Source organism: Myotis myotis, unplaced genomic scaffold, assembly GCF_014108235.1.
Source record: "Myotis myotis isolate mMyoMyo1 unplaced genomic scaffold, mMyoMyo1.p scaffold_m19_p_14, whole genome shotgun sequence".
Classification (NCBI taxonomy): domain Eukaryota; kingdom Metazoa; phylum Chordata; class Mammalia; order Chiroptera; family Vespertilionidae; genus Myotis; species Myotis myotis.
In genome coordinates, this window is record NW_023416318.1 from 44,310,748 (window position 1) to 44,336,000 (window position 25,253).

The 25,253-nt window shown below is 42.1% G+C and overlaps 1 protein-coding gene and 1 long non-coding RNA gene across 2 annotated transcripts in view; one reads left to right on the top strand and one right to left on the bottom strand.

Moving 5' to 3' along the window:
* SELENOI (selenoprotein I) overlaps positions 1 to 16,738 on the bottom strand; it is a 34,976-nt gene extending 18,238 nt beyond the window's left edge. The window contains exons 1-4 of the mRNA XM_036335126.1: positions 16,569 to 16,738; positions 3,571 to 3,639; positions 2,877 to 2,985; positions 668 to 742 (exon numbers count right to left, since the gene is read on the bottom strand). Of these exons, the coding sequence (XP_036191019.1) occupies positions 668 to 742; positions 2,877 to 2,985; positions 3,571 to 3,639; positions 16,569 to 16,625 (310 nt within the window). The 5' untranslated portion in view covers positions 16,626 to 16,738. The remainder of the gene's footprint in view (positions 1 to 667; positions 743 to 2,876; positions 2,986 to 3,570; positions 3,640 to 16,568) is intronic.
* A 182-nt stretch (positions 16,739 to 16,920) lies between these two features.
* On the top strand, positions 16,921 to 18,989 carry LOC118669205. Its single transcript, XR_004971912.1, has 2 exons — positions 16,921 to 17,390; positions 18,614 to 18,989. It is a non-coding gene; the product is annotated as an uncharacterized LOC118669205 (long non-coding RNA).
* Positions 18,990 to 25,253: the final 6,264 nt, after the last annotated feature.

Consider the following 25,253-nt stretch of genomic DNA (forward strand, 5'->3'; position numbering starts at 1 on the left):
GATATCAAGAGAATTCAGGACAAGCCATTCAAGATGATCCAATGAAAAGCATTCTTGGCGGGGCAGACAGTATAGCCTAGTACAGTAGACTTCCCTGACTACTCCTTCCCCCAAATAAGAACTGACCACTGGCCTATTTGTTCTCCCACTGTGCTCTACATAGGACCTCTCAGTATTCCGCAGTCATTTGGTATGTCAGCACTGCTTCCCAAACTTAAGGCAAAAATAATGTCTTATACTGTAAGCTGGCAAATATTTTTTGTAAAGAGCCAGCTAGGGCATAGTTTAGACATTCTGGGCCATACAGTCTCTGTTGGCAACTACTCAACTCTGCCTTTGTTGCAAGATTGCAGCCATAGACAACATGTAAAGGAATGAGCACAGCTGTGTTCCAATAAAAATGTACTTACAAAAACCGGCAACAGGCCAGTTTGGCCCACAAGTGATAGCTTGCCAACTCCTATCTTATCCTTTAAATCCCTAGCAATGAACAACAATTTTTTTTTCACAGAGAAACTCAAAAACATATTTATTAAATTGAACAGGATATTAATAAACCCTAGTTAAAATGAAGTAAGCATAGGAAAAAATGTTAACTTAGTGGTTGGCTATCTTTGCTGACAGATTCACCAGCCACTGACTAAGGTGGTATTTGCCAATTTCTTACCTAGAGTGTAGGCAACGAAGTTGAGGATGCCCACCACAATCCACACCCAGCCAGGAACATGTTTGTGACCTGGTGCTGCAAAGGAAAGCAACTCAGAGTGTAATACAGTCTAAGTACCATCATTCTTACCATGGTATATACTGCCAGGTAAAACAAGTTTCTACTTATTAAATAGAAGCTACAATACTGTACAATATATTTTGAATACAGAACTAGGTAAATATTAAAAAATATCAATAAACTCTGGAAAAAAGAAACAAGAACTGTGCAACCCCTCATAAACAATAGGTATTTATTTTGAGCTTAAATCATAACTCACGACTGATTATTCATCTTAAAAATCTTATGTAGAATGAAAAACGTCTTTAGAATGTAAAAATGCTTGTGTTTAATCTTATCCTCATTGTTTACAAATATGTATTGAGCCTTCAACCTATACTCTCTTACTGCATTAATTAGCTAAACAAAAGACCTTTTGATTTGGTACAGATAGGTGACCTCAAGTGGATGATTCTGGCATCAGAATCACAATGAAATGTCTGCACCTCACTTTTACCCCCTAAGATAGAACAACTTAGAATGAGGAGGCCCGGGTTCTAGTCATGCCTCTGTAAGCGATGAGCATTGTGACCTAAATGTGTCATTTAACCTCACCTGTCTTTCATTTCTCAAATGTATTGGGACTAAATGGTTGATCTGGTCCTTCAACTTATATGATTCGGGAAAATATATATAATACTTACATGTTTTTAGTTCTCTTAATAACTAAGTATTCTTATTTAATTTGAGAAAATAATATTTCTAGTTAGAAAGTAAACTTTTGAGGCTGTCCTGAGGATTAAAATACAAATTTGAGCCGAAACCGGTTTGGCTCAGTGGATAGAGCGTCAGCCTGCGGACTGAGAGGTCCTGGGTTCGATTCCGGTCAAGGGCATGTACCTGGGTTGCAGGCACATCACCGGTGGGGGATGTGCAGGAGGCAGATGATCGATGTTTCTCTCTCATCGATGTTTCTAACTCTCTCTATCTCTCTCCCTTCCTCTCTGTGAAAAATCAATAAAATATATTAAAAAAAAAAAATACAAATTTGAAAAAACACAGTATCAAAACCAGACTTAATGAAATTTAATCTTACTTATTATTCATATAGTACTTTATCATCTTCCATGACCATTTTATTACATGGACAGAAGCTACGGCTAAAAGTTTCAGTTGATAAAGTTAGGTGTATGTATACAGAATTTCTATAACAGCAAAACTCCTAAGTGTTTCAAACACCAAACTTTCCTACAAAAACAATGCTTTCAGTGATTGTTAATTTTTCCAGGTTAGTCCACAAAAGTCTGCTGAACCTAGAACACAGATGAATTATAATACTAAAACTCCCGACTACATCATTTATAAGTATTCTTATTGGAAAATACATTCTCTAACTTAGAATGAAAAAATACTAATCTGCCTTCATCTTTCTATTCCTCGCAACTTCATCAACTGGATGAATGATAAAAATAGATCCTGTCTCGCAGTATCCACCCCCAGCCCAAATGCACCCCGGAGTCACTCCTATTGCCAGAGCAGAAGCTGGGTGAGGAAGTCAGCAAAGACAGGAATAGGTGTGAGAGAAGACACTGGAATCCCAGGTGGGAGCGGGCTGGAAACTGCCTCCCCAAAGTGACTTTTCCCTGTCTTCCCCAATAAGGATCCAGACTCTGTCAATAAATACTTAAAGGTCTAACAACCATTTTTAGAGGAAACTGGGAATTGTTAGAAGTAAGGATGCTGAGCAGAGGGAGAGCAACATTACATTCCCTTTAGAAAACGGGATTTTTCTCCCATAACTAGAACAAAGGAAGAGGTATTTCTGGAATTGGTAGGTAGGTTGGACTCTACTTAAATTCATTTTCAAGCAGTTTTGTAGTCCTACTCCTGTATCTTCTTATAAATCCAGTTATTCTTTATTTACTAAAACCTTATGCTTTTGGATAGCATTTCTAAATTAAATAGGCAAGTTAGTTTCTAGAACTCAATAGAAACACACATACAGACTGTGAAAACACATCTTAGCTTTTATACCCAATTTTGACATTTTATATACCCTTATTATACCTAAAACTTTTCAAAAATATAGCATCTTAATAAAACCAGAAAATAATCATATCATTTCTCTGTCTGGACATTTCAAATTTTATACTAAAATTAATAATCTTACCTGAAGCATAAAAGTCAGGATCAAAGTATGCCAGAAGTAGGAAATTGAATACAACCAGCAGAAAGCCAGAAAAAGTTATCAGATTTGGAGCCAGCCAAGTAGGAAATACCTATATTTTTCAAAATAATTAGAATATAATTAAAGTAGAGAAATATCTCTTTCCACACACAGCACAACATGCAAATTTAAATTATAATAAAAGCTATAATTTAAGAGATCAATTGCTGTTTCTCTCTCACATTGGTGTTTCTCTCTCTCTTTCTCCCTCTCCCTTCCTCTCTCTCTCAAAGATCATATGCAGGAGTTATTTATAATAAAATGCAAACCACAATCTGCAATTGATAGAAGAAAGCACTTCTTTCTTCTTTCTATTCTGTTTTAAATAATTCTATATTTAATGAACATTACATTTATTTTAGAAAATTTTATAAAATTATGAATTCCAGAGTATAAACTGAGATTTCAACAATGAGATAAATCAAAAGGGAAAGGAGATAAGAGGAGTAGTTTCTCTAGATAGCTTATTAAAACTGTCCAGTTTTACAGTCTAAGTGACCGGGGAGCAGGCCCAAACCAGCAGGTGGTCATTTACAGTTAATGACCGGACAGTTTTAATAAGATACCTATAAAAATTACTAAACAGTTTAAAATTTTAAACTTACTAAAACAAATGCATGCCTATTAATCATCTTACCTTTACTATAGTGTTCCAAAATGGATGCATGACATACAGAGAGAGTGGATTGGTATCTACAGCACTGTACTGTTAAGAAATGAAAGAAAATATTCAGAGTTAACCTTTACACGCTAGCAAACAGAACAATTTCTAAACTGAAAACAACAGTACAAGAGTAAATTGGAGAATATGTCTATTTACATGATGTCATCATCTGAATAATAAAACTGGAGGAGCAATATAAATGAGGCAAAAACTGTCAAGCACAGCCAGCTATTTTTTACTCAACCTTTATAATATTATCGTGTTTCAACAGAAAAATCTATACTGCTTCTAAGTTCTCACTTACTATACAGAATCAAGATTGGTCATATGCACACTGTGTGCATTCAAACATGCTCATGCACCTTCTCACTCAACCTCCTTCATCCCTGGACTTAGAGGAATCCAGTTGTTTTACCTCTTGATACCATTGCTAGTGTACTTACTATCTGTGTGCCCTTGAGCAAGTTACTTGTCATAGTTTCTTCACCTGCAATATGGGGATAATAACTTTTACCTTAAAGGATTGCCAGGATTAGTTAAGCTAATAATACACATGAAGCAATTATAGTACTACCTGCCCCCACAGTAAGTGTTATTTAAGTTATTGAGCTATTTAGTAAAAAAAAAAAAAAAAAAAAAAAAGGAAATTTTAACAAATATTTGTATATAATAATGTAAAACTTTAAAAGTGCTGTTGATGACATTCATCAGACACACACATTGGAGTGCCTGGCATACAGAGAGCACTGCACGAGGTGTGGGGGAGAAGGCATACAAAATCGGTAAGGGACAATTCCCACCTCCAGAAGTGGGAACATTACCTAATTTGTCCAGCCACCATTTAAACAATGCTACACTAGTCACAGGTTTGAAAAAAGTTTGCCTGTATGTTGTACTTATGCTTAGTATGTATATAAAGTAAGTAGTAAGCATTTTCTTAGGTGCAGAAATAGAATATTGGGGACTAGTTGTAGTTTTAAGACATATTAATCATGCTCTGTTAACCTTGATTGTTTTGTTCTAATTTAAGAAAGCACATTCTAACCTGGCTGGGAGTTGTATACTCCAGAGACCTGGAGTCAACCTTGAAATTCCGTCCACTCTCATTTATCATGGAAAGATTAACAACCTGGTTGCCCAAACAATGGAGTCTCACCCCAGCTGGCATTGCCTACTTCCCCATGCCAGTGACACCCGTATTGCATACCTATTCTTATTCCTTTTGCCTACTTCCCCATGGAATCTTTGTCCACCCCAATATAAGCAGCTGGCTTATGGTGGGGGTGCAGAGCAGATTTTCATAGATGGCCTGCTGCTCTCCCATACTGCCAGCATTATTGGAATAAACGCTCATATGATTCAACCCTGTCTCTGCTTACTTGGCTCAAGGAGTGACAGGCAGCCTGGACCCATTGATTGTCTGGTTTCAATTTGAGTGTCTAATTTTTTTAAAATCATAATTAAAGGTCAAAATTTCTTCCTGAAATTTTTATGAATATGCAGAAAATATTTCCTCATAAGTGTTTCAAGACTTAAAAGTATGATGGAAAAATTAACAAATATTTTTAAACTAGAGGCCCGGTGCACAAAAATTTGTGCGGGGGGGGGGGGGGGCCCTCAGCCCGGTCTGTGGCCTCTCGCAGTCTGGGACCCCTCGGGGGATGACCACCTGCTGGTTTGGGCCCGCTCCCTGGGAGATTGGGCCTAAGCTGGCATGAATCTTTTCGTGCTACAGGCCTCTAGTATATATATAAAAGCCTAAGCGACCAGCCGACCGGCCAGTAGCTATGTACGCACTGACCACCAGGGGGCAGACGTTCAACGCAGGAGCTACCGAGCGGTGACTCACCCAGAACCAGAGAGGAGGGAGGTCGATTCCGGGGGCATCACCCAAGAACTGCCCTCTCGCAATCCGGGAACCCCCAGGGGATGTTGGAGAGCTGGTTTCAGCCCGATCCCCACAGGCCAGGCCAAGGGACCCCACCCCGGATTCGTGCACCAGGCCTCTAGTTTCATATATAAGACTCCATCTTAGCAGTTTAGAGAAGAGTCTGCAGCTGACCTTGAAGCAAACAGCAGTGATGTGAACTGCCTATGGTGAAGGTAATGTGGGGAGGAAAAGCAGGCAGCCTCTGGGAGCCAAGAGCCTCAGCCCTACATTTGGAAAGAACTGAACTCTGCCAACAACCACACGAACCTGGAGGAGGAACCCCAAGATCTAGATGACAACACAGTCCTGTTGACACCTGAACTGCAGAGGAGCCACCTAACCAATGCCCAAACTCCTGACTCACAGGAACTGAGATGATAAATGTGTGTTGTTTTATGCCATCAGGTCTGTGGTCATTTGTTACCCAGCTATAGAAGGCTAATACACAATTCTGAAAACACTTCATTCTCTTTTCTAATAAAAGATATCCGGGGGTTCCCAGACACAAAAATTAAGACTCCCTAACGCTTGAAAACTTATGAACATCAAATACTTTCTTATTCCTCTACATTCATTTCTTGGTTTTATTAACTGCTCTTCTGACTGCAGTACAACTGAATACTTCTTTGATGAGATGGTTCTCAAAATGTAGTCGCCAAACTGAATTCAAATTCTTGGGCCCTACACCAGATGTACAGAATCAGAGACTCTGGGGGTGGAGCCCAGCCATCTGTCGTCCAACAAACCAGCCGGGTGATCCTGAGGCACCCTCAAGTTTAAGGACCGCTGGTGACAACGAACATTAAAGACACTCCCGCCACTCCTCAGCAGACGGACAAGCCACAGCATCAGCTTAGTGGTCAACACCTACACCTCCTTTGATGACTTTAAATACTGCACTGCAAGTGAGAGAAGTAGGATAAAATTCAGCTACTGCTCACTAATGCTCACTAAATGCAAGGCATTGTGCTAGGAACACTCTACTATGATGCAAAAACTCCAAAACAAAACTTAAAATTAAAAAAGGGGACAGAAATAACACGTTTCTTAAATTACTTATTAATACGAGACTTTAATAACTACACCCACAGAAAACGTGAATCAGTGGGCAGTGAGATCACATGTCACTGAATATGGTCAATTAATCTACTAAGACGTCAGAGAGAAGATGGTGGTGAGAGAAGACTGGAGAAGAGCTAGAACAATGAGACAAGAACGAACAAGTCATGAAGACAAGCAGGTTTGCCTGCTAGACTTACTTTATAATCACTAACAAGAGATGGGAAGATAAAACAAAAGGAGGACGAGTTCAGTGAAGGAACTGAAATCCTTGCTGAGGAATGTGGATACGAGACTTAAACATTTGGATGGGGCTGCAGATTCTTAAATAGGAGAGTGGTATTTGAGAAAATGTACTTCTTCCGCCTGTTGAACTATTATACACGGATAAACAGAGGAAGAAATCTGAAGTCAAAGATATCTGTGGGATCCAAACTGGACACAGACTCCTCAGTTACTCTTCCTATCTGTCCATTCAGTTGCCACCCTTCACTTCCTTTCCTAAAATATACTTTCTCTTGGTATTACTTCCTGGGGTGTGGGCGTGTGTCTATGTTAGATATATGCGATGTCCGAAAGCAGGGAAGCACAAGTGTCAACTGTTATTTTTTATTTACTTAACGCTATGTTAGCACTATGTGCCAGGCAATTTATAAATATTAACTCATTAAATTTTGACAATGACCCTGAGGTAGAAACTACCCCTTTCACAGATAAGGAAACCTGGTTTACGGCGACTATTACCTGCTCAAGATCACAGAGCTAGTAGTACCTGGGTTCTTTCTAACTTTAGTCCCAAAGCTAATTATTTAATCAAAAGCCTTTTATCTCAATCACAGCTAATAGCAAATGAGAGGTGCTCAACACTCAACTAAATGTAAGACATGCAAGCCCTCCTGCCCCTACCAATTTAAAACTGGGGGAAGAGAAATCAAAATCAATTCTTGTCACTATATGTTTTCCCCATCTGCAAACATTAGGCACAGATTCAATGAAGTTCTTTATCTAATGTTTATGTATCTTATCCAAAATACCCAGTAACCACAAGGCAGAATTTATATTTCATGCTTAGATTTCAGAGGCAGCACAGCATGAAGACCATGGACTCGGGACCCAGGCTGCCTCGGCTCAAATTTCAACTGTGGGAACCTTGAGCAAGTTACTCAAACTCCGTGTCTCAGTAAAATGGGGAAATGATTCCACCTCACAAGGCACTTGTGGGTACTAAATGAGACAATAGACGTAACGCATATAGTGAATGCTATGTAAATGTTTGCTGAATTATTATTCTTCTTCAGTGTTTATGATCACATTGCTCTTGCCACTGCAACTTTTCTTCACTGAGCCTCCCTTCACTAGGCTTTCCGTCACTCGGCTCAGCCTGTCCCTCACATACCCAGCACTTCCCTGTGCCTCTAACTTACTGTGGTCTTCCTGGTCTCTGTGCCTTCCTTCCCATCGGTCTGATTGGAACATCTTTCCCAACCTCCACATTCTTTTTCAGCAAAGAAGCTCTTCTGACATTTAAGTATTACAGCAGTTAGAAAAACAAGCCATGGTCAATGAACTGATATTTTAGAAAGTAGTAAAAGAACCAATTCAAGATGTTTCCTCCAAACAGCACCTAAAAATGTAGTAACCTTCTTCCCTACCATTTAATCTCTCTCTGCAGAAGTTTCCCATCCATCCTTCTTTCACTCCTTCTGACTCTTCGGTCTCTACCAACTGCAAAAATAATTATATGAGACATTTGTAAATCTATATCTAGGACCACAAAAGGGCTTTTCAAGCCTTATTAATGTTCTTACAGATGGGAGAGGCCACTTCCTCAAATCTATTCAAATCAACCAAGGCACAATAAAGAGGTTATGCTTAATTAACTACAGCATATGTAGGGATATGCCATACATCATGTGCCATAAAGAACATATGATACTGTAGTCAGCCTGCAGTGAAAATCAAAAGATTAAGAATTTCTCATTTTTCTACTGTGGCTGAGAGCAGGAAGAAAGTGTTCTAATCTTTTAAATCATTACAGAAATATTCCTGTAAAGGAAAGCAATTTATCCACAAATGGTATTTCTTTAGAACATGAAGGTTGTTTTTTTTGTTTGTTTTAATTTCAAGTCCACAAACTACACCTTCAAGTGGCCCTGACTAAGAGAAGTGCCTCATGCAAAAGATTAGTTATCCTGCCAGATTCAGCATCACTTATCATTTAAACTGTTGCTTCTGTAAAGATCAAACTCTCATGAGTCTGATTACTCATGAGATATTAATATCTCTACATTGGGCTATCAAGAGAATTAATTTTTTTTCCTCAACTATGTTAGGTGCTATTGTTACCAAGGGCACCTTTTCAGAGTGAATACTTTATAAAATCTTTACCTCAGTGACTGCCACCTCTACTCAAGTCATCCCACCAGAACCTGAGTCATCCCAGACTCCTCCCCATTATTCATCCTCTGCCCCCCACACCGCCACCTCCAGCTAGTCAGTTACCACATTCTGTCAACTTAAAATCTTAAATCAAGGATCACAAACTCAAATGTCCATAGGTTTCAGGCAGGTAAAGTGAACAAAAGACCTGCATGAGCATACAGATTAGGAGGGAAATGCAAACTGGAGAACAAACACCCTTTTTAAAGAGGACAAGCAATCATCAGCGTCAGGGAATTCTTGACAAGAAGTTCAAGGCCAATGTTGTCCAATAGCCTGACTTATCAAGAGAAATGGAGATGTGTGTCAATTAACCGTATCTGCTGGGGCAAATGCAGGGAGTAGGTAAACCAGCTGTGACCTCCATCTTTAGAATCCCCAAAACTCCTTTTTGATCCCCATTGCTCAGAGTTTCTTACCTAGTTTTATTCAGGAGGATCCTAAGAGGTCTGTCTCCAGATCACCCTTACCTCCACTCCACCTCCATACATTCATTTTTTATAAGCTGCCAAGGTGAGCTTCCTAATATTAAAATCTGATCCTGTTCAAAAATCTTAAGTGGCTCCCTAAAACCTACAGCACTACAACGTACCCAAGAGGTATTTTGTTTAACATGCAGATAATGGCAAGCTATCTCATCTGAATTTCCCAAAGTGGGCCTAGGAATCTGCTATTAAAAACATTTTCCCATTCTAGCCAATGTGGCTCAGCTGGTTGTGGGCTCAATCCCCAGTAGAGAGCCTGCAGGGGGCAGCCAATCGATGTTTCTCTCTCTTCCTCTCCCTTCCTCTCTCTCTCTAAAATCAATAAAAACGTATTTTTTTAAAAAACAACATTTTCCCCACAGGATTCTGACACCAATAGTCCTTGGACTGTAGAAACACTGACCTACAGGATAAAATCCACAAGACCTTGACATCAACTCCTCCGACAGTGCCCGCCTCCCTCTCCAGTCTCATCTCCTGCCACTCCACCATTCTGCATAAACATCTACCAGCCGTGGGCAAACTACGGCCCACGGGCCAGATCCGGCCCGTTCGGCTGTTCTATCCGGCAGAGGGTTCTCTTGCTCTCCCCTCCGCTCCTTCACCAGCAGCAGTGTTAACATGTATTAGTTCACACAAACACTCCATCCATGCTTTTGTTCCGGCCCTCCGGTCCAGTTTAAGAACCCATTGTGGCCCTCGAGTCAAAAAGTTTGCCCACCCCTGATTCTAACCTCTTGTGGTTCCCAGAAAATAACCTCTCAGGCCTCTAGCCCTTTGCACTCCATTGCTGCCTTGTTCTGCGAAGCCTTCTCCCCTCCTCACCTGGCCTTACCGGGGGCTACTCAGCCTTCATCTTTCTAGGCTGCGCTGTGTTCCTCTCCTTCCCTTCTCTGAAGCCTTTCTCAGCGCCATCCCTCACTCCCAGGAGCTGCTTCCTTCTCCTCTCCCATAGCAGCCTGAACTTACCCAACTTAATTTATTAACTATTTGTAGCTATTTACTTGTCTATATGCCAACAAACTAGGTCCCTTGAAGGCAGAATTTTTGCCTAGCTTAACTTTCGCCGCCCCAGTGCACTGCCTGACAGACTGAGCCTTCAATAAATGCTTTTTGAATTAAAAAAAAAATTAAATTGTATGAGCCAGCAAGGGTGAAGACCAGAGTCTAGTTCTTTAGCATTACCATTAAGATGACGTCTCTCTTAACAACCTTAATTATAACCATAATTAATTCACAATAGTCACGATTCCTATAATCAGGTTTTATTATTGACAGCCAAATTAATTAACTACAATAATAGCAGAACCAACTCATCACATTATATTCCTAGGACTAAACAAGTTATTTCACAGAACAGCACTTCCTCTGAAGCAAAATGATACAATTTGAAGGAAAACAAACGATACAATTTTGAAACTAGCTGCTACACTATCAATTAAAACTATGACTTCTCCAGGTCAGGTCAGGTAAATCACAATAGAAGTTTCTCCCTTAGATAAATGGGAAAATCCAACTACAATACCTGTCTAAAGAATAGGCAGAGGAGAAGAATGATAAGCATCGTGAGGGTAAAATCGCTAAACATAATTGTCTGAAGGAACATTTGTAACAGAGAACAGTGATGGTTAAACCCATTACAGGCAGTTAGACAAGAGCAGAGCAAGGACGATTGGCAAGGTACAGAAACTCACCAGGGCAGAAACCCTGGACGCCTAGCAAGGGGCAAACAGGGAAAACAAGAACCTCCGCCCCAGGGTAACCTTCCTTCCCCTAGCGTATCACTCACTGGTCATGCGGTTTGGACCCCCTGACTTTTCCTCCATAAAGAAACGTCTAGGCTTCAGCAGTATTTCAGCTCCAGGCCCAGAAAAGCAGCAAAACCAGACAAGTGGCACAATGACTGCCTCCGGACCAGGTGTATTAACTAATGACGCCCTGGCCTGGTGAGGACCAATCAGTGGAGACCATGACCCTGAGAGCGCACACTTGGAAAGCTGATGAATATTCTACTGAGACCCTCCCCTGACACGTCCCTTAAGGCTTCCACCTGCAAGGGAGAGATAAATAAGCTCAAGATGAAGGACCCTGGGGGTGGGCCAGCACCTTCCCTTCCCCCTTCTTCCCTCTAAGAGACCCCACGAGACTTGCAACCAGGGGAGCAATGGGCAGAGGCAGCTCATCCCAGGCGAACCCCCTGACCCTGTCTCCAGGCGCCCTTTTCTCTGACTTTTCAGTGAGCCAAAGCAGCCCAGGCTGGGCTCTCCTGTTACTTTTCTCCAGGATGGGGAACATCAGACCCCTGGGCCCTCGGGCCACATAAGGTTCTCGAAATCAAGGCATTGGGGGTGAGTTAATTAAATGTCTGACCAAATATAGCAGGCTAATTTTTAGGTTGATAATTTTGAATGGCCAATGAATGATGTTATAAATATCCAAATGGCCCTTGGCAGGAAAAAAGGTTCCCCACCCGTTATGCCCTTCCTTGTTTCACTGTCCTAAGTACATTTTTGCTGCAGCCAATAAGTTCTGGCTTGCTTTGCTGCACTTTGTCTCTTGACTGAAAATCTTTCCTTCAAGAAGACAAGAACTGAGGTCTCCTCATCGCCCCAGTAACACCCTGACATTTACACATTCAAAATACAAAAGTCTCCTTCCGATATCCAGGAGATGCACAGCTCCCTGTTACCACCTTCCACAATGGCTTCTATTCTTTTACACTTCCGTTCCTTCAATAAATATGTTGAGAGCCCATTCTGTTCATGTGCTAGACCTTGGTCATGTTGAAGGAGACAGCCAAAGGCCCTGCCTCCCAGAGCGCATATCCTAAAAGAGAAGGCAGACACTAATTATTTCACTGCTTAATAAATCTGTGGTAGCACAACAGAGAACACAGTGTTAAGAGAGCATCTAACACAGACCCCATCCATGCTTTCTTCTGTACTGAAAATGAATTGTCTTGCAGTCCCTAATCCCAGAAACCTAATGACCCACAGCGTGTGCACACCTTTCAGCAGTGATTCTGAGTAACTGCCAGGTTTCCAGCGGTAGCTCTCAGATGTACCTCCAGAAAAGATACATTAAACTAGTTTAAAAGTAATTTTTTCCACCAGCTGCTTTTATAGTATCAATCTTTCTCTACATCTCTTTGCTCTAACATACAGGGTCACATCAGGGAATACAATCTCTTTTGAGTATTTTAAGTCTTGACCCATTTATGGGTAAAGCTGTTTTCATTCGGCAAGCACTCATAAATGACTTACTATCAAAGACCACACAATGGGAATGTGTGATTTTCAGGAAGAAAAGGTCTCTAGGTGTGATTCACATTCCAGTAATGATCACACAGATTTCTCCTTTGGACAACCTTGGATTCATACTTTTTAAAATGAACACAGTACTACCCTAGCCTGTGTGGCTCAGTGGATAGAGCATCAGCCTGTAGACTGAAGGGTCCCAGGTTCAATTCCAGTCAAGGGCATATGCCCAGGTTGCCAGCTCAATCCCCAGTGGGGGACCTGAAGGAGGCAGCCAATCAATAATTCTCTCTCATCACTGATGTTTCTATCTCTCTTCCTTTCCCTTCTTCTCTAAAATCAATAAAAATATACTTAAAAATAAAATAAAATGAACACAGTACTGAGTAAAGAACCCTCCACGAGAAGAAATAAATGTATGTCCTCCCCCTTTTTACAAAAGAAGCCTCATTATAACTAAAATAACATTAGCAAACTACATTTTAGTAAACACTGGATGCTTGCTTAATTGACCTTTGTTTTCTAGGATGATAGGAAATCTGCTGTCAGACACAGGAAGTGAGTCAGATAAGGGAAGGGGGGAAACAGGAACAGAGGAGCACACTAAAACTTTCTGTAAAGGAAGACCCCTAGTTAGTGGAAAATATCAATCTAGAGAAGACTGCTTATAGGAAAAGTCAGAGTCCCTATTACAGACATTGCTGCAAATGGAACAGCTCTTCTGCGGGCACTTACCCAGAAAGACAGATCCTAGTAAAGAAGAAAAAGTTTTATATGTCAATATTTACCATGAAAAACAGGTAACAGAAAGGGAGTATAGCTTAAAGGAAACAGGAGGTTATCTGGGTTAATAACACCCAGTAATGAAAACTGGAAAGCCCTGGCTTGGGTTACCAAGGCTCTGGAACTTCTTTTTACTTAAAATTTTAAGACAAGTCAGCAGCACCGCAGTTCACAATGGTATGGCACAACACTGCTTGAAGGCCGAGGAATATACCACGTGACCTTCTGAGATCCCTTACAGTTTTCCCAATTCCAGTTAGACACAATCCACTATGACTTCTTCAGTTATTCATTCATTCCACAAAGGTTTATTGGGTGCCTAGTAAGCACAGTGGCACAGTGCCCAGGTCACGGTATTCCATAAGACAAGTCTAACTACTTGGGCATCATATTCTAATGCGGAGATACACTAAAGAGCCAATTCCATAAAGAAGCAGAGGGTGCTGAGCACAGTTAAGGGGAAAGCAATAATTAGGGAGCGCTTCTCTGAAGAATTAACATTTAAGATATGAAGATGAACATAAATAGGGAAGGAAGCTACATTCCTGGCAGACATAACAGCATTAAAGATCTGGGGAAAAGGTGTGTGTGTGTTGGTGGGGGGCGCGGGGGGAGGCCCTACTAAGGCTGGGAGGGGCAATGAGTGGCATGATGTAAAGCTGGACATAGACTATTCGGAGCCATGGAGATCATGTTATGGATTTTTGGACTTCATTCCAAGAGCAATGGAAAGACAGTGGAGGGTTTTAACCAAAGAAATGCTGTGACTAGATGCCTTTTTTTTTTTTTTAAGATCACTATGAAACAAAGAAAAAGGATTGGAAGGATAAAAGTGAATATAGATGGGCAACAAAATAAAGTAGTATTGGATTATAACCCAAAGTATAAAATAAATACCCATGAACTCACACTAATATAAATAAATGATTGAATAAATAAATATGCATTGGAAGACAAATCCTCCATGCACAATTCCAAATAAATTTTTCTCTGCCCTCAAGGAGTAGAACATAACTCTCCATTCCTGGAGAGTGTGGGCTGTGCACAGTAACTCCCTTCCAGAGACAGTAACTTTAGGAGGAGAAACCGAACAAACACTACCTAAGCCAGGTGATCAACGTTAGTATCAACGGGGATAAGTCATGTTGATAGCATGTACTTTTTAAATTTATTTATTTAAAAGAGAGGGAAGGAAGGAGAGAGGGAGAGAAGGAGAGAGGGAGGGAGGGAGGGAGAGAGAGAGAAACATTGATTTGTTGTTTCACTTATTTATGCATTCACTGGTTGGCTCTTTTAAATTTTTTTTTTAAATATATTTTATTGATTTTTTACAGAGAGGAAGGGAGAGAGATAGAGAGTTAGAAACATCGATGAGAGAGAAACATTGATCAGCTGCCTCCTGCACATCTCCTACTGGGGATATGCCCGCAACCCAGGTACATGCCCTTGACCGGAATCGAACCTGGGACCTTTCAGTCCGCAGGCCGACGCTCTATCCACTGAGCCAAACCGGTTTCGGCCACTGGTTGGCTCTTATAGTTTGTGCCCTGACCAGGGATTGAACCCACAACCTTGACATATCTGGACAACACTCTAAACGAACTATCCAGCCAGGGCCAACAGCATATCCTCTTCATACGATACAATGAACCATCCTCCCAAAAGCCCATAAACCCTCATCTAATCATGAGAAAAACATCAGGCAAGTCCCGACTGAGGGACATTCTACAAAACATCTGACCAGAGCTTCTCAAAACTATCAAGGTTATGAAAAACAAAAGTCTGAGAAATTGTGTATAGCCAAGAGGATCCTAAGGAGACACGGTGGCTAAATGTAATGTGGTGTCCTGGATGAGATCCTGGAACAAAAAAACAGGCATTTGGTTAAAAAACTAAGGAAATCTGAATAAAGTGTGGACTTCAGTTAATAATGTATAAATATTGGTTTACTAATTGTGATAAATGGTACCATACCAATGTAAAATGTTAGAAATAAGGAAAACTGGGTGTAGAATATATGGGAACTCTGTACTATCTTCACAGTTTTTCTGAAAAATGTATGGTAAAATATTCTAAAACTATTCTAAAATAAAAACATTACTGAAAAATAAACAAACAAACACATTACTTAAAGTGTTTGTGGGGAGTGTGGTAATGGAACTAGTCTTCCAGTTTAGGCTAAAAAATGACAGAGCATCTGGTGATTCACTGGCTGGTGGGTGGGGTAGAGGAATCAGGATGAAAGGTTACCACCAGGTTTCACGCCTGGACACCGAGACGGGGAGAGGAGTTTCATTCCCTGGTAAAGGAGCAATGACCATGAACCAGATGTGGAGGGAAACTGAAGCATTTACTCGAGGCCCAGTATGTGCCAGGAGCTTTTCAAATTCTTATAATCATTTGGCACGGTAGACACGTTATTTGGCCCAGGGCCAAATACATGAATTACCGTGGATTTGGGCATCAGGTGTGGTTTCGGGTTTGCATGTACTCCAAAGCCCCGCGCTCTTTCCCCACAGTTCCTTCCTGTGTGCATTTACTCCACCCGCAGCCCAGGCGCCACCAGCCTCTGCAGTACGGCCTCAGCAGGCACTCCCTCCCCGGGCCTATCTGCCAAATGGCCATCTCCATCTCGGAAGTTGTATCCAAGAAAAGGCGGGTAGGGACGTCATTAAGAGGAAGACAATTAAGACCCCCCATAGACGGCATCACTTCTCAGGGGGCTAAAAGATAATGATGATGAAGTAAAGAAGCGAAGGGAATTCTCTGGTTCTCCTCTCGCCGAGCGGTCTCCGAAGGCAAGGGCGATCCCGGGAGGGTGCCGAGTCGGGGCGGCGAGTCGAGGGTGGTCCCACGCACCCCGACCCCAAGGCCCCAGGACTCCACGGGACCCCCGGAGAAACGCCCGCCAGCCCGCCCTGGGCCACGCGGCACAAGGTGACACGGTCCGTGCCAATCCTCCGCCGCCTGGGAGAGGCCGGGACCAGGAGAACAGGGTGCCCGCGGGGCCCGCGCTACCTTGTACTTATCAAAGCCAGCCAGCTGCTCCGAGCTCACGTATTCGTAACCTGCCATGGCGACCCGAACACTGAGCGGCCACTCGCGCTGCGGCAGCGACTCTCCAGCACGCAGTGCGAAAGCACCAGCCCCGGCTAGGCAGGGATGGCCAGAGCCGGGCTGGTAATATTGGTAAAAAGAGCCGAGCTCCGCCCACCACGCATGCGTATCCGCCTCGGCCACTCTGCCACCTCCCGGCACGCAAGCGCAGTCCTCACTTCTCCCCGCCCACCGAGGGAAGGTTGCTAGCCGGCTCACGCGGTCCGCCCCTCACACCGTGGAGGTCCAATCAGCGTGAAGAGAGTAACACTAAGTCCCGCCTACCAGATCTCCTCATCGCTTCATTCGCTAGCGTCAAAATTGGTGAGCTGCGTGGAGGAGAGAGGGAGGTGAAAGGTCATTTCCCAAGGGGCTTTGCCCCTCGCCCCCGGTTCTGGGCGGCGATCGCGGTGGCCCGGGCTGCGTGAAGGTTTGGGCTGCCCTTTTAATCTTGCGGATAGAGTGAGTTGGTTCAGCAGTATCTCAGGGAAAAGGGCTTTGTTCCCTCAAGTCGTAAAAGAGCAGAAGTAAAAGCAGAAAAAGGATGGTGCCTGGCGCGCTTCCAGGTCCTGGCATATGGGGCGGGGGAAGGAAGGGGGTGACTTGACGTGGAGAAGCTGGTGACAGGCTTCTTGCGGTCGGGAGAGGGGCGTGAACGCACTGGAGACGGAGCCCGCAGGTCCGCGCTGTGAGCCTTGGCCGCCTCACCGCTCTGCTCTACCGAAGAGCTGGAAATCAGGAAAGGTAACGTCTCCCAGCCGGACAGAAAGCGCTGCTCCCGGCGTCCCGAGGGCTTGGAAGGAGTGTGTTTACATACCAGGAGCCGGCTCACTATAGGAAGAGAACCAGATCGATGGCTAGTGCGCCAATCTAATAGCATTGAAGAATAGTAATAAAGTCAACATTCAGATGACCTAACCCAGGGTGATTACAGGTATCTACCCCCCACTTTTCAAAAGTTCAAATTAGTCCATTTTGCTTTTAGGAAAGTCCTACGTTAGTCCAGCAGGTCCTCAAATAAGACCGTTCTCATTCATTGTGCTGTGGAGGAAAGGGGCCACGTGCTGACCTGGCAGGCTCAGGGGAGGCCTGCATGGCAGTCTTGCAAACTCGGAGACCTAAAGTAACCACAAAGGATGGTCTGAAATTAAACTTTAACTAAAGCAGTTATGGTGGGCAGTTATGTCCTAGGCCAGTATCTTCACTGATAAGGTCAACCTTTACCTTAACTGAGCCTATCTGTCTTTTTGCATCTATGATAACATACCCTTGAAATGTCTGGGTAACTTGTGACTTTCCTTTCCCTGGAGCCCCTGGGGCACAACCAGATCTGCTGGGCGCCCAGACAGATACCACAGATTCCTTCATTATCATGTTAATTGCTCCTGCACCCGCCTAAGTATGTGTCCATCATTTTATTTTTTATCCAATCCCAGAGGTTTCCCTGCTTTGCTTTATCCCTCCTCCTTAATCTATCACCAATGGATTTCATGTAACCCACCTACATCCCTCCCTTGATTGCAAATGTATAAATACAAATGTAACCCCCCCACCCCCCCCCCACCCCCCCCCCCCCCCCCCCCCGCCATTCTCCAGAGCATTATCTCAATTCGTTGAGGTTCTGCTTCCTGGCTTATGCCAACAGTTTGGCTCAAATAAACTCACAAATTCTTTACAGGTTTCAATGGTTATTTTACGTTAACAGTGCTTAGTTAGAACTGGACAAAAAAGGGGCCCCATCCCAAACTTGACAGGCTCAGGGGAGGAGGGCTGCGTGGCGGGCCTTACCGACTCGGATGGGAAGGAACCACATAGGTGGTCTGCGGCTAAAAGCAGGTCATGGCAAGGTAGTCACATCCTAGGCCTGTAGCTTCCTTGACAAAGGTCAACCTTGAGTGAGCCTATCCACAGTCTTTTTTGCATCTAAGATAATATACCTTTGAAATATCTGACTGCTCCTTTTCCAGACCTGTCAAAGCACACCCACTGCGCCAGAGCAAGAGATCACAGATTCCTTGTTATCTTGTTCCCCGAATGCCATCTCCATATGCGGTGAGTGGTAGCTATTAACTGTCCTGTACCCACCAACGTAAAAGATGTGTGTGTCTCCCCATTTACTTTTTATCCAATCCCAGAGATTTCCCCACTTTGCTTTCTCCCATCCCCTCAATCTTAACACAAATGGATTTCATGTAACCGTCCTTACACCTCCTTCTTTGATCCTAATGTATAAAATAGGCTGCAAACCTGCCATTCTCCAGAGCATTTTCTCAGTTCATTGAGATTTTGCTTCCTGGCGGTTGTCATCGGTTTGGCTCAAATAAACTCATAAAAGTTCTCTAATAAGATTTGGACATTTCTTATTTCTACATACTAGTCTTGATGAGATGTTGTAAGAACGTAACTCGTGTTTACATCAATTAGTCTATGGTAAAATTATATTTCAGCTTTATATGTTACTTGGTATTATTTGGTTATTTCAGGAATCTGGGGATGCTCAAGAATTTTTCCATATAGATTCATGGTGATTGGCTTTTGGCTTTACACCATTTTATCTTATGAAAGTTTTCATAGGAATGCTCTACTTTCGGGTAACGGGAAAACCTGTAATTCCACAGCTCAAAATGGTCAACCAACATGAAAGGAGGTCTCTAATATTGAAAGCCACTATCTAAGGGAGCCCCTAGATCTCTCTGGGCTTCTGAAAGAAGGGTAGTTATCTTAAGATCTCTTGTGTTCCTTACATTCATTCATTCAACAGATACCTACTGGGGGCTCAATATATGCCAAATATATTATTATTTCTGCATGTCTTGTCTTTCCTTCTAAAGTATAAGAGTCTTACAAAGTAAGAGATATAATACCTGATGTAAACGTCAGCAAGTTACTCATACTGGATTTCTCTTTCTGGTTTGATATGAGAACAGGAATAGGAAAGGCTAAAGGGATCATTTGAGAAGTAATCCCTGGAGGTAGCCACCAGCCAGTCCCCTCTTGAAAACAGTCGGCAGGTAATCAGCAGAAAGTGAAATTCAGAGTAAAGAATGAAGGCATTAAGATGGACTCTAGAGCCCAGATTGCTACAAAGGAATAGGGCTTGCAAATAAGAATATAGGTCAAAGCCAAAGAAGAATAAAGTAGGATAAAGCACGTTTTACGGGTAATTTTTATATTTTTACTTTTATTTTTATTTTACTTTTTTGTTAATCCTCACTCGAGGATATTTTTCCATTGATTTTTAGGGAGAGTAGAAGAGAGAGGGAAAGACAGAGAGAAATATTGATGTGAGAGAAACAAATTGATTGGTTGCCTCCTGCATATGCCCTGACCAGGGCCCAGGCCGGAGAGGAGCCTGCAACTAAGGTATGTGCCCCTGGTCAGAATCAAACCTGGGACCCTTTGGTCCGCAGGCCAACGCTCTATCCACTGAACCTAATCAGCTAAAAACAGGCAATTTTTAAAACCCCATCTCTTGTGTAATGCTTTAAATTTTATATGTGCTAGAAGTAAAAACTTTTCTTTTAGAAATAGAGGCCTAAATGTACATTAGAAGAAATAATTATCTCATAAAGGAAGACACCTTTGTGGCTGGGGTCCCTGACAGCCACACCAGTGCTGCCACTGCCCCAGTCTGAGGAGGAATTGCTCACAAAAGGTGACCAAAAAGACAGAGGAGGAGCTGGAAGAGAATGACAGGAACTACATGAGACCCTGTAGGACAGACCATGGAGTCTGGCAGAGATGTTCCCAGAGAGAGCCAGGTTCAAGGCCAGGGCTACTTTTGACCTCTCCCTCTTAGTGGCTTAAAAAATGCACAGCCTGCCCAGCTGGTGTGGTTCAGGGGTTGAGCGTTGACCTATGAACCATCAGGTCATGGTTTGATTCCCAATCAGGGCACATGCCCGGGTTGCAGGCTCAATCCCCAGTGTGGGGCAGGCAGGAGGCAGCCGATCAATGATTCTCTCTCATCATTGATGTTTCTATCTCTCTCTCCCCCGCCTTTCCTCTCTGAAATCAATAAAAATACATATTTGTAAATGCACAGCTTTCAGAAGACCCCCCCCCCCCCCCGCCCCTCAGTCTCTCATTACAGAGTAGGAACTATTGCCATTGGGAGAGATGGACCCCGACCATTAACAACGGTTTGGTTTTTATTCTAATGGAGATGTTGGGGAGGGACATGTGCACGATGTGAAACTGAGCAAACGCATTACAGCGATAGGGTAAAGCAGCCACAGTGAATTCCTGTGTGTGTGGGAGAGGATGAGGGGGGCCCACAGCGGTGTCAGCCACAGGGCGGGACTGTGGGGAACAGGGCAGGAGCTCATTTCCTCTGTGCATTTTGGCGGTTGGACCTGTGTGTGTGTGCTGAAAAAGACTAAATAAAAATAATAGAAAAATAATCAGCACTCACTTTTTTGTTTTTAAATATTAAAATGATTCAGACTAGAAGAAAAGAAGGTATCTGTGAACAATATCTTACATATTATAATATAATAGACATATTGTATATTGTATCCAGAAAGTTATCTTTTAGTAGAAAAAAACATAAGGATGAATCAATGCTCTCCTAACAGTCAACACCAAGAAAGGTTCTCTGTTCCCTGTGTTCATCGCCATCAGCATCATTATCCACTTTAACTATAATATATAGAAAGTAATATGCTTGTATCCATAAAGCACCACCAGGAATTAACAATGTTATTTTTTTGCCATTGTGCTTCAGAGTTGTTTTTTTTAATGCTTCAGCTAAAGCTCCAGCTCTTCACCTTCCTTTCCCTTTTGTCCCCCAAGTTAACACTGTCTTCAAGTTGTTGTTTATTGTTCTTAGCATATTTTTTACTTTTATTACATATGTTCATATCTAGATGCAATATAGTATTATCTTGTGCTTGTGTGTGTGTGTGTGTGTGTTTGTACTTAAATCATATCCCACTGTTCCTAAACTCTTGCAACATTTTTTACAGTTAACATTGTTTTAGGTTGATCCATGTCGATACATATGGATCTAGTTCATTCATTTTAATGTCTTGATGGTTTTAAAGTATGGTAGTAAATTGTACAACTATCTACAGTGTGTTTATCCATCCTACTACTGATGGACAGTAGTCATTTCCAATTCTTGGACCACTCTTTAATAAATTTCCTTTCTAAAAAATTTTTAAAATTCACAGACTCTCTCTGCCCTAACCGGTTTGGCTCAGTGGACAGAGCGTCGGCCTGCGGACTCAAGGGTCCCAGGTTCGATTCCAGTCAAGGGCATGTACCTTGGTTGTGGGCACATCCCCAGTGGGAGGTGTGCAGGAGGCAGCTGATTGATGTTTCTCTCTCATCGATGTTTCTAACTCTCTATCCCTCTCCCTTCCTCCTGTAAAAAATCAATAAAATATATTAAAAAAAATTCACAGACTCTCAAGAAAAACCTCTAGGGAACCATATTCAAGGAAAAAAACAACTTTCTTGTATATTTCTTTTGTGTGCGTGAGAGCAATATGAAAAGTTGGGCTCATTTCATTCTTAAAAATAAGAACAAGGAACATAACACCTTTTAAGTCAACAGTCAAAAGGAAAATACGTATATAATTTGGTTTGTTTTATGACCAGAAAGGGAGCCAACCATATGTTTCTGTTACACATTTCTCAGTTGTTTTCACTTTTTTGTTTTTCAACAAGCCTGCATTGCTGTGATAACTTCAAATCAAAGCCATTTTTATTTTTTATAAGTTGTTTATTTGCTTGCTTTCATATTTTTAATGTAGGTATTCTGTCGTTGCCCAAATTCACTGGGATCTTAATTGAATGCAAACTCCTCTTTGGGCAGATTTATTCTTTAATTCTGAAATAAAGGTCCAAACTAATTCTATCCCAGAGTTAAAGAGAGAGGATGGTATCCACCCTCATTTTGATTATGTGATCAATTCACTTCCTGTTGGCAATTGTAACCCATCAAATGACTTCTCGCTATCTCAATACACCAGTTAGGTTTGAGGAGGCTGGATTTTATCCTGTAAAGGATATTTTAAAAAGGAATAACATGAGTGTCCTATGAATACTTGAGAATATTCTTAGCTCTTCTATAATGCATTTAGAGAAGTGTTTTCAAAAGCAAGTACTAACTAATGATGATTATAAGAATGCTACCCACTTGGAACAACAGAACAGTGGTTTGGCCGGGCCTGCGTGGCTCAGTGGTTGAGCCTCGACCTATGAATGAGGAGGTCATGATTTGATTCCCGTTAGGGCACATGCCCGGGTGGTGACTTGATCCCCAGTAGGGGGCGTGCCTTCAGCAGCTGATGAATGATTCTCATCATTGATGTTTCTCTCTCTCTCCCTCTCTCTTCCTCTCTGAAATCAATAAAAAATATATTTTTACAAATGTTTTGTATGAAAAATCAGAAAACCACATTAATGAACGATCAGAAACAATTGTTTAGCTCTTAGCAAATGTCATCTTTAATGTCAACAGCTCACAACTTACTATCAGGTGGGAACGTCTGAAATATCTAATCATAGAAATAGTTTCCAAAGTTCCCCTTTGGGGGGATGCCCATGTAGTCAAACACTGTACCTCCCAGGAACACATCTCCTAGAGCCCATATCTTAGGTTGCCGAGCTGGGCAACATGCCCTAACCACTCTGATTCTTATGCGCTTACGTTGAAGGCGAGTCCAGAAGTGAGACCATTTCTTTTTTCAAGATTAAAGCTGAATCTATGTTAAAAGAATGTGGCCAGTAAAAATAGGTTAATTTGTAGCAATCATTGCCTTTGGCAGAAACATCAGTTCAAATGTCATTTGGGTCAGGATTCCCATGGTTTCATGAAAGTTCATTCCAATATCTGCATATTTTCCAAAGGCCCAGAGATTTGCCTTGGATTTCTACAGCTGAGGGGTTTCATTGCTATCTCTGTGGAGTGTTGAGCTGCGTGGACTTTGAAATGGAATATCCACTGTTGCAAAGAATTTTCTCGAGCCTTGCCATATTTCACAGATAAATTTCTAGCTGAAAAAGACTATGAAATGCTGGCTAGCGGTTAAGGACATTGCCACAGACTATACAAGGGTCAGGACAAACCTCATAAGCTTTCGTTCTACCGTGATGGAGACAAAATAGAATGTCACCATGTTCCTGAGTTTACAGGACACAGACATTCTGTTGTTCCGCTGAATGTGCAGCACCATTTGATATGGACGTCTTCATCTGCTCATCCACGCAGAAAGAATAATGTGCATGCTGCTTTGACTAGAGTATTGTTTCGGGTAAACTTGAGTAAATGGAGAGAAGAGTTCAGGAAGATGAGCCCATCGAGGTTTATGAACTCTCGAGAGCATCTCCCCGTTGTACATGCATGGATCTGACCCTAAATACTAGTAGCATACCATAGACTTAGAACTGCTCCAAGAAATAGGTCATCACCCAGGTCCCAGGCTGGCCACTGGGTGGCACATATATGCAGTCGATCTGAATAGCACTACAAAGACTTTGAAGAGGGAACTGATGTTGAAAATAATCCACAGTAGGTTGGTCAGAACTTGTGACCTGAACCAAACAAGTCAGTTGCCTCCTAACACAAAAATATAACCCAACATTTTTAGACTACTGCATAGGCTTTGAATTAATTTTCTATTGCTGCTGTAGCAAATTACTACAAATATTATGGCTTAACACAAAACAAATATAGTATGTTATTGTTCCAGGGTCAGAAGTCTGAAATAAAACAGAGTTAAAGTCAAGATGTCAGTGGCATTGCATTTTTCTTGAGATTCCAGGGAAGAATCCATCTCCTTGCCTTTTCCAGCTTCTGCGTTCCTTGGCTCATGGTCCCTTCCTCCATCTTCAAAGCCCATCGCTCCAATCTCTGTTGTCAATCTCCTTTTTTTGCCTCAGTCCTGTCTCCCTTTTATAAGGACCTTGTGATTATATTGGGCCCACTAAAATAATCCATGGTAATCCCCCATCTCAAACCCTTAACTGAGCATCTGTTGTTCATGACAGGGAGAAAAAAAGATTGAAAAACTGAACAAAGTCATGGTGGGGGGTGTCTATGAGAAAATACCAAAAAGCCTAAAATTTGTGTCATTTGAGACCAAGAAAAAGAAGAGAAGGAATATGGTGCAGGAAAAAATATTTGAAAAAATAATAGCTGAAATGCTCAAATTTGATGGAAAACATAAACCTGCAGAAAAAGCTCAGTGAATCCAAAACAAGATGAGTCTGAAGAACACCCAGCTTAGACTCACTGTAACTGCCAAAGACTAAAGATTTAACACACAAAAAAAATCTTGAAGCAGCCAAGGAGAAATAATACATTATTTATAGGGAGGAAATGAATCAAATGACTGTGGGTTTTGCATCAGAAACCATGAAAGCCAGACACATGTGCCAGAGTGAATCTCAGATTTTCAGACCTGTGCGGCACAGGCGCACGCCCCCCATTCACTCCCGGGGCTCAGAGGTCTCTCTGGATGGTAAAATTACCATCCTGCCTTCCCACCCAGGACTGGACTTACCAAGACTGATCTCACCCTAGCCGGTTTGGCTCAGTGGATAGAGCGTCAGCCTGTGGACTGAAGGGTTCTGGGTTCAATTCCGGTCAAGGGCACA